The sequence below is a fragment of the Phascolarctos cinereus genome, unplaced genomic scaffold, assembly GCF_003287225.1.
Source record: "Phascolarctos cinereus isolate Bilbo 61053 unplaced genomic scaffold, phaCin_HiC Scaffold_5;HRSCAF=322, whole genome shotgun sequence".
Classification (NCBI taxonomy): domain Eukaryota; kingdom Metazoa; phylum Chordata; class Mammalia; order Diprotodontia; family Phascolarctidae; genus Phascolarctos; species Phascolarctos cinereus.
Genome location: NW_027555958.1, coordinates 358,809,529 through 358,818,117, shown reverse-complemented (window position 1 = coordinate 358,818,117; position 8,589 = coordinate 358,809,529). Strand labels below are relative to the sequence as shown.

The window sequence follows — 8,589 nt, the reverse complement described above, 5'->3', positions numbered from 1 at the left end:
GCATCAGGCTTAACTGTTCTCTTCGGGTTCTTAAAAAAAAATCAAACTTTTCTGTCTTTATCAAAAAATTCCTGTCGGAAGATGCTGGAAATTCAATTAGTAGTAAATTCAAAAACCAAGTATGTTCTAGGTTTTTTTAAAAAAACTGTTTTTATATTTATTTATTGCTGAAAAAAGTCTATAATACATTCTTTTGAATGGCCGATGGTTCATTTGAGGGGCGAGGGATTTTCTCATAACTCAACTTCGGAATGATTTCCAAAACGAATTTGTAAAGAGTCCGGGGAAAAAACCCTCCTTCCTACTCTGTACTCTAGAAATACAAATAGACAATGGGAGACGTAAACCTTAACTAGATATTTGTGGGTGATCTTAAGTAAGGTAGACTTGTACACTGTTTCTTTTGGGAAGCTGTCCATGGAATGCGACTCTAGCATTAATCAATTCGAAGGATATCTGCTTTGGGGACTTGCAAAAGCATAGATAAACTCAATCGGTGGATGTGTCGGTGAGAAGCCGCCAATTTATTTCCTTAAATCTACAGCAGAGGAGAGAAATAAGGGTGTCTTATTTGGAGAAATTTGAGAGCTTTCAGAGCAGTTTTTCGTAGTTAGGGTGAAGGATTTGGCTTCATTTCAGGGAGATATTTGTAGACATCCATCTTACTTTGTTTGAAACCTCACTAGTTTGAGTTGTCAGTGAGTGACAGCTCTGAATAGAACCCAATTTGCAGCTGCCCCGCCTCCTTGTCTTGGGGATATCCCTGAAAGCATAGAGGAGCGGGTAGGTTTAAACTCAGCATCTTGCTGCATCCTAGGAAACGGCTTGGTTAATGGGGAAAAGAGAAGACAGCTTCCCAGGGGGAAGGGCTAGCTACTTATAAGGCATAGTCCCTATTTCTTGGGAGAAAATTCGGCTGAGGGAAAGAGGCATGGATGACGGAGGGAAAGAAAACAGGTTAGCACGCCTAGTGGGAAATTATGCACTCCATTGGGAAGTTAGGGACTGTATGTCGCACTCCGAAGTAGATCAACAGATTCCCTAGGAGATCACTAGGAGGGGAACCTAGGGGGCAAAGTTTGGCTCTATTACCAAACCCTTCCTTCCTTCCGATGGGGATGAAGGTATAGGGGTGTTTCAGGACAGAGGCAGGCAGTGTTCCCTCTAGGTAAAAAGTTACAAGCAGCAACAGGAGCAGACTCCAGAGACTGCAGTCACTACTTTGGCGTGTCTGGGCGTGACCAACTCCACTGGTAACTCCCCATCTTCCTAATCCTCCCCTCCGGTCATTTCCCATTGGCTACGACTAACACCAATGAGCATCTAGACTGAGGTCCTACCCCAAGGCTGACGCAGGAGCTGCTGCCAAAACTTTGATAGTTTTTAGAGAAGTTTTTTTTTTTAAATTATAATTGTTACTGTTGTTTTAAATTTAGCTGTTAGGGTTTAGTTGTTTTGGTTTTTCATTTTTACATCCCTCTACTTCTTTTCTCTATACTCTTCCCGAGAGCCGTGTGTGTGTGTGTGTGTGTGTGTGTGTGTGTTGGAGGTTGGGGGGGGACAGTCCCCCTGCCACCGCCCCCGCGGACCCGCATCTCCCCACCTCCCAGCGGCCCCTCACTCGCCTTCGACCAGCGGGGAGCACGGCAGCGCAAAGCTGTCCTTAAAGTGGGTGGAGAAGCTGTGGGGGGTAAGGAAAGTGATTGGGACTGGAGCCTGGCCCTAGCCTCCGGCTTGCGAAGTTTCCGTGTCTTCCAGTCTTCACTTGGAGGAGAAGCGAAAGCTGTTAGTTTTTTGTCCGGATTCTCTGGCCTCCAGTAGACAGCGCCACCACTGCACCCCACCCCTCTCTACCCAACTCAATCCTTGGCTGCCGGCGCTGTAGCGGAGGCAGCGGCCAGCAAGCGAGGATGTTCGCGGCAGGGCTGGCTCCCTTCTACGCCTCCAACTTCAGCCTCTGGTCCGCGGCTTACTGCTCCCCGGCCAGCGCAGCAGGCTGTTCCTTCCCTCTGGATCCAGCCGCCGTCAAGAAACCCTCCTTTTGCATTGCAGACATCCTGCACGCGGGTGTCGGGGAGCCGGGGGCAGCGGCCGAGAGCCTCTCCGGGGGCTCCTCCACAGCCCTAACGGCTCACTTGGGCTCAGTTCATCCCCACGCTCCATTTCAAGCTGCAGCTGGGTCCCCCTTGCGACCCACTCCAGTGGTGGCGCCCCCCGAAGTCCCAACCGCCTTCCCCCAGAGGCTGTCTCCACTCTCGGCCGCCTATCACCACCACCATCATCACCAGCAGCCACAGCAGCAGCAGCAGCAGCAGCAGCAGCAGCAGCAACAGCAGCAGCAACAGCAGCAGCAGCAGCAGGCGCCGCCGCCGCCTCCGCCACCACCACCACCACCACTACATCGGCCTGGGGCCATTCAGCCCCAAGCCCCCGGGGCGAGGATGCTTGCTAACCCTCATCACCATAGCGGCTCAACTCCAGCCCCCTCCAGCAAGGACCTCAAGTTTGGGATTGACCGAATATTGTCGGCGGAATTCGATCCGAAAGTGAAGGAAGGCAACACGTTGAGAGGTAGGTCCCTGATCCAGAAATCCCTGTCAGGCTTCTCCTTGACCACTGATCTTTCTGACAGCCCTCCTCCCCCAATAAGATTGCAAGTTTCCTTGTTTGTTTTTTAATAGGAAGGCTTTGGGGGAAAGGAAGGATGGGGAAGGAAACCGACCAACTTTGCCAAAGCATAGCTTAAATTTAAGCTTAAACTTTGCCTTCCCTAAAAAAAGTATTCTCCCATAAACATTTTAAAAAACACCCCCTCAATACGGTTGTGTTTTCTATAATATGTCCTTGATATACTCATTCTACATTCTCTGTTTACTCATCCACTTATCTGTAGCTAGAATTGCCCGTCTTTGAAAGATTTTCTGTTCCTTTTTCTCTGTTCTCTAGTAAAATTCCCCTAGCAACTGTGTAAAAACATGGACGGAGCAGGTAAAAATTCTTAAAACCTTCGAGCACCTAGTTCAGGGTACAAAAGGAAGGAAGGACTCCCGCTGTTTGTATAGACAGACATTTAACAGGTGACTTCGTTATGTAGTTTAAACTAAAATACTTTATATATACTTGTGTGTGGCCTGTGCTTGCACATTCCATGCTTTTTATTTTATTTTATTTTATTTTATTTTATTTTATTTTATTTTATTTTATTTTATTTTATTTTATTTTTTATGTTTGTATATTTGGCTTAAGGAGAGCAGGGAGGGGAGGGATGTAAAGGAGTGTCACGATTCCAGGATTCCCAGATAAATCTCCCCTCGTACTAATAATCTCTTAGAAAAGTAGGAGAAAAGGGAGGATGAGGGAAGAACATAAAGTATTATGTCTTGATTTGAGAGTGTGGATTTATTGGAGGTGTAACGGGCTCTCCTTCTTCCTGTGCACACAGATCTTACCTCCTTACTAACCACCGGCCGGCAAACTGGTCTTCACCTCCCCGCTTTGCAGCCTTCTGCGGGCCACTTCTTCGCGTCTCTAGATCCTATTAACGAGGCCTCTGGTATCCTGAGTCCCTTAAACTCAAACCCACGAAGTTCAGTTCAGCACCAGTTTCAAGACACTTTTCCAGGTACAGAAACCCTGCTTATGGGAACGTTATTCCACGCTAAGAATCCAGGTCTTGTAGTCCCCTGGGCACAAGAGACGACAGCTACAGAACCCTAATTGAACTAAAGTCGCAAATATGAGGCTTTCTCTCCACTGAACGCCCCCCCCAACACAGGGAGCCCCATCATTGTTTTTAAAATTCTTTGCATTGGTGGGTAGATAACGGATTTAAATGATCTAAAGTGAAAGGTTTTCTATTGAGTGATTGAAGAGCACCGTCATATTTCAAATGTACTCTTTCGGAGATGCGGGGCGGGGGTGGGGGTGGGGAGAAGGGCGTACTGCATGTGGGACCAGGAAATGGGGCAACTATTCTGACTCTTGGTGTATGAGTGGATCAGCTGGAAGGAAAATATTTTAACACAACTATGATTGTAAATTGATTGTAAAGTTACCAAAATCGTGTCGTAAAAGACCTAAAAGGGGGACCTTTTCAGACAGAGAGAGAGAGGGAGAGGGAGGGGAGAGAGAGAGAGAGAGAGAGAGAGAGAGAGAGAGAGAGAGAGAGAGAGAGAGAGAGAGAGAGAGAGAGAGAATTTGAGGCAGTTATCTGGATCATTGAGACCAGAACACATTTTTGCCCATACCATGCAGTGGAGAGGTAAATGCATTCCCCCGTCCCCCCAGATAACTGCCAGATAACTGCCTCAGTTCTCCTTTCCATTTAACTCGCTTGTGTTGACAGATATGTGGTGTTCAGTGTTTCAGACTTACTCTGTAGAGACAGAACAGAGAATCTCTGGGTAGAATTCTCTGTGAAGCTCTACAATCTGTTAGAATACATTTTTTAAAATACGTTGTACCTCCTTTGTCCGTGCACGAAACCCCCTCACGCTCCTGGTGTATTTAGCAATAACCTGTCTTCTCTTCTTTCTTCCCTTCCCTTTCTCCTGTCTTGCTCACTTTCTCCCCATTCCCTTGCATTCCTCCCATCCACCACAGGTCCCTATGCGGTTCTAACGAAGGACACCATGCCCCAAACATACAAGAGAAAGCGTTCTTGGTCTCGCGCGGTTTTTTCCAACCTGCAGAGGAAAGGTTTGGAGAAAAGGTTTGAGATTCAGAAGTATGTCACGAAGCCGGATAGGAAGCAGCTAGCCGCGATGCTGGGCCTGACAGATGCGCAAGTAAGATTCTTTTGCTGCTGCTGCTATCTAACTCATACTGTAGGTCCGAAGCAGACAGGCCCTCCCCGGAGGGCTGTCGGAGCTTAGATTCTTGTTCTCTTTATAGCGCCCTTGCTCCCTGGCCTCTTGCCTTTTGAATCCAGGGGGGCCTTCTTTCCTTTCCTTTTCGCTATTTCAGGGTAGTGCTGTTCTGGAAGGTGCAAACGCATTTTAAACGTGCTCCCACCCCCTTTACTGGTGAAAAATAAAATATTGAATTTCATGAGGCTTTATTTAAACTCATATCTTGTTGCAAAAGAGAAGAGAGTGAATGGGTGGGGGTGGGGAAGAGAGAGAGGCAGGAGAAGAAAAGGGCCTTAGTCCAGCCCTAAAGATTTATGTCAATATACCCTGCCTGTTTATTTTGGCCAATAGAGGAAAGTACAACCAAGAAAGCCAATAGGCCGCGGGAGATAATAATTATGTCCTCGGCTGAAGTGCAGTTCTCCGTAGGCGGCAGATTATTTCAAAGGAGATAAAAATTCGTAAATCGAGAGATTTTTTTCCCCCTTCCTCCTTCCTTGGTCGTTGTTGCTGCCGGATTGTGAAATCCTTCGTTGTGAGGAAGTGAAAACCTCTTTTCAAACGGAATTATTTACTCCCCCCCCCTTTTCCTCCTCCCCTTTCCCCCGCAATTGGGCTGTGGACAAGCCGAAGCCAGTCGAATTTTCTAACTCTGCGGTCTCTGAAGAAAGATTCGGTTTCCTGAACAGAGAGAAAACTGTTTCTTTCTTTTAGTGAAACACGCAAGGGCTTTTCAGCAGGTTTCATGCGTTGTTGGGTTTTTTTTTTTTGATCTCCAACACAAAAGGAAATCTATGAATTCACTAGTTACATGAAAACAGGCTGAGGAACCAAGAATTCAGGGGGCTTGAGATTTAAAAGGGGATTACAAAAAGTCATCATAGTTCCCTGTCTTCTTAGGTAGGCAAGAGAAGGGGGGAGAGGGAAGAGGAAGAAGATTTTCTCTCTCTTTATCCTTCCTTCTTCCCTTCCCAGCTCAGATAACAAGAACAAACCCAGTCACCTTCTGGTCTTTCCCTCGTTCTTTCTTTCATTCTGACTGTCTATAATTCTACCCCCCCCCATACACCCCACTGGCTTGCCTTAGCCGTTTTCCACCAGCTGCGGATGTTATTTTTAAAAGTGAAGCTGGAACTTGTGTGAACGCTGTGTATCCCCCAGGGGATCATATATATTTATATGGTTTCTCCTCCACCCCTACTCCCTTCTTATTTTTCACGTTTTTTAATTCTAGAATTTTCTGAGCCCCAAGAAGAATTGTTTTATCTCTTAATAATACAAGATATGGGTGTGTGTGTGTGTGTGTGTGTGTGTGTGTGTGTGTGTGTGTGGGCAGTGTCCTTATCACCCACTTAGCACAAACGGGCCTGGGAACTCCACTAATTCTCAGTGCTTACTCTGCTGCAAGTATCTCCTACCCCACTCCTGCCCCAACTTGGTCTCCCCTTGGTCCAATTCTTCTCTCTCCCGTTGCCTTCTCTCTGCCCCCAAACTTCTTGCTAGATTGGCACGTGCTGGGTATATTTAAATATATTCTTTAAAATAAGATATAACGGTGAAGGGAGAGATCTTGAAGGGGCCCGAGAGTCTGGGTCTGTAGGGATGTCTTTCCCTCCGTAAGGGACTGAAAAACTTACAGTTCCTGCCCAGCAGAATCCAAGTGCCTGGGATCAAGGGCTTAAATGGGGGAGGGGACCAGAAAGAAAAGTGTAAGGTGGAATAAGGACCAACTTCTCTTACAGGGACAAGGTAGCTGCAGGGACAGCCTGTCTCATCCCTTGTTTTCCCGTAGGTCAAGGTGTGGTTCCAGAACAGGAGAATGAAGTGGCGCCACTCCAAGGAAGCACAGGCCCAGAAAGACAAAGAGAAGGACCCGACGGAGAAGCAGGCCGGCGTTGCTCCGACTGCCGAATGTGAGAGAGAGGACAGGAGCCCCAGCCGGTCTGAAGGAGAGAGCGAGAGCAGCGATTCGGAGTCCCTGGACATGGTCCCCAGCGACACGGAAAGGACTGAGGGGACTGAGCAGCTCTTACACCAGACCAGCGTCATTAAGTCCTCATCTTCTTCCTCTTCCAATTCCTTGTCCTCCTCCACCAGCCCCAACACCACGACCACCACGACCACCACGACCACCACCACTAGCAGCAGCAACAGCAATAACAGTATGAACGGCAGCTGCAGCCCAGAGCTGCAGACGCCGCTGCCTCTCCACTGCACAGCTAATGAAAGTCCAGAGCCCGCACCGCTTGGCGGCCTATAGGCTGGCCTGGCAGCTAGTCGGCTGGCAGAAGGGAGAGGTGCATGGCTGTGAGGGGTGGAGGAACCCTTTTTATGAACTCCCTGCCACGTGGGCCTTTCTTACTAATTTATGTCAAGGACCAGGTATTACTAACAGGACCACAGTGGCTCGGGCAATGGCGGAGACCCCTTCTATACATATACTCTCTGCCTCCTTTGTGTGACTCTCACTATCCCGGGCCTTTCTCTTTATGCTAAGAGGGACTCTCAGATACTGATTGATACCCCTCCCTCCAACATGATCCGACACTTACTCGAACCAAACAAACCTTTAAATTTTTTTTTTTGGGGGGGAGTGGAGGAGGGAGGTGGGAAGAAACAGTGTGAAGTGTTTGACATAACTGTCTCTCCCCACCTCCCCCCTAGTGGTCGCGTTGCTTTCTGTATTCTGGCCCAGGACTTGCTGCACTGGGAGCGACTCAGTCCTGTAAATAAAAATGTTTATTACGGTTTGTAAAGCCAGCTTGGCTCAATGGGGAGCGGCGGCTCCCGGAGCCCAGATGGGCTGCAGCTTTCGATCCCGGCCTTCCTTCATAGCCTATTAAGAGAGAGGAGCTGAGTTAGCAGTAAATAGCCTCAAGCTTCTGGAACTACAGTGTTTTGCGAAAGACTGAGTACCAGAGAAACGCTTTTTATAGGTGTAGTGTAGTCAATAACAACCACAATGATAGAATAACCATCTCACTTTCCAGTGTAAGGGGTCTGGATCATTTGAGTGATTCTTTGTGCTACTGATCACATCTAACCTGTCTGGGCACAGTTCCTTGCAGGCGGGTCAGTCCTCTGAGAACCTGGGCAGGGTCAGTGTAGGGAGAGGCAATGGGCACCTGGTACTCCAAATGAGCTTTTAGTTGAGAAGCAGATCGACTTTCGCTAAGAACTCCAACGAATTTGTACCAATTCCCCCTCCGAAAGTTCCTTTGAAACCTGGAATGTCCAGTGGTGCTTGGAGGGGACGGTTAGCTCAGCTGCTCGAGTTGAGTATGCTGCTAAGGCCTGGAGGATTCCAGGCACCAGACAGAAGAGTTTATGTCTTTGAGGGTGGTTCAGCCCAGCCCACCTCTAGTTGTGGAGAACGTTAAGTTATTGGTGTCATTTACCAAGAACGACACACAGATAAAAGAATTGTAGAACTAGACGGGGATGTTAGAGAGTCCTATTCTAGGAGTTTCTAAACCTGGGATCCAAGAACGTCCAAAGGGGTAAATAGATTTCAGGGCCCCCTGAACTTGGATGGAAAAAATTACATCTTTATTGTCACTAACCACTAAGTGAAATTTAGCCTTTCCTTCAGTTATTTTTAAATATTATTCTGAGAAGCAGTCCATAGGTTTTACCAAACTATCAAAGGGGTCCATGACATAAAAAGATCAAGAATCTCTACTGTAGTCGAATGCGCTCATTTTGCAGATGGGGAAACTGAGACCTAAGAGATGAAGTG

At 47.5% G+C, this 8,589-nt stretch overlaps 1 protein-coding gene across 1 annotated transcript; it reads left to right on the top strand.

The window, feature by feature from the left end:
* Positions 1-941: 941 nt before the first annotated feature.
* Positions 942-7,606, top strand: HLX (H2.0 like homeobox). Its single transcript, XM_020982225.2, has 4 exons — positions 942-2,571; positions 3,443-3,622; positions 4,603-4,787; positions 6,643-7,606. Exons 1-4 carry the CDS (start codon positions 1,911-1,913, stop codon positions 7,108-7,110), a joined length of 1,494 nt encoding a protein of 497 aa, XP_020837884.1. The 5' UTR covers positions 942-1,910; the 3' UTR covers positions 7,111-7,606.
* The last annotated feature ends 983 nt before the right edge of the window (positions 7,607-8,589 follow it).

Coding starts and splice junctions, on each gene's coding strand:
- HLX (XM_020982225.2), top strand. CDS start 1,911: ATGTTCGCGGCAGGGCTGGCTCCCTTCTACGCCTCCAACTTCAGCCTC. Junction 2,572..3,442: donor GGAAGGCAACACGTTGAGAG/GTAGGTCCCTGA, acceptor CTGTGCACACAG/ATCTTACCTCCTTACTAACC. Junction 4,788..6,642: donor TGGGCCTGACAGATGCGCAA/GTAAGATTCTTT, acceptor GTTTTCCCGTAG/GTCAAGGTGTGGTTCCAGAA.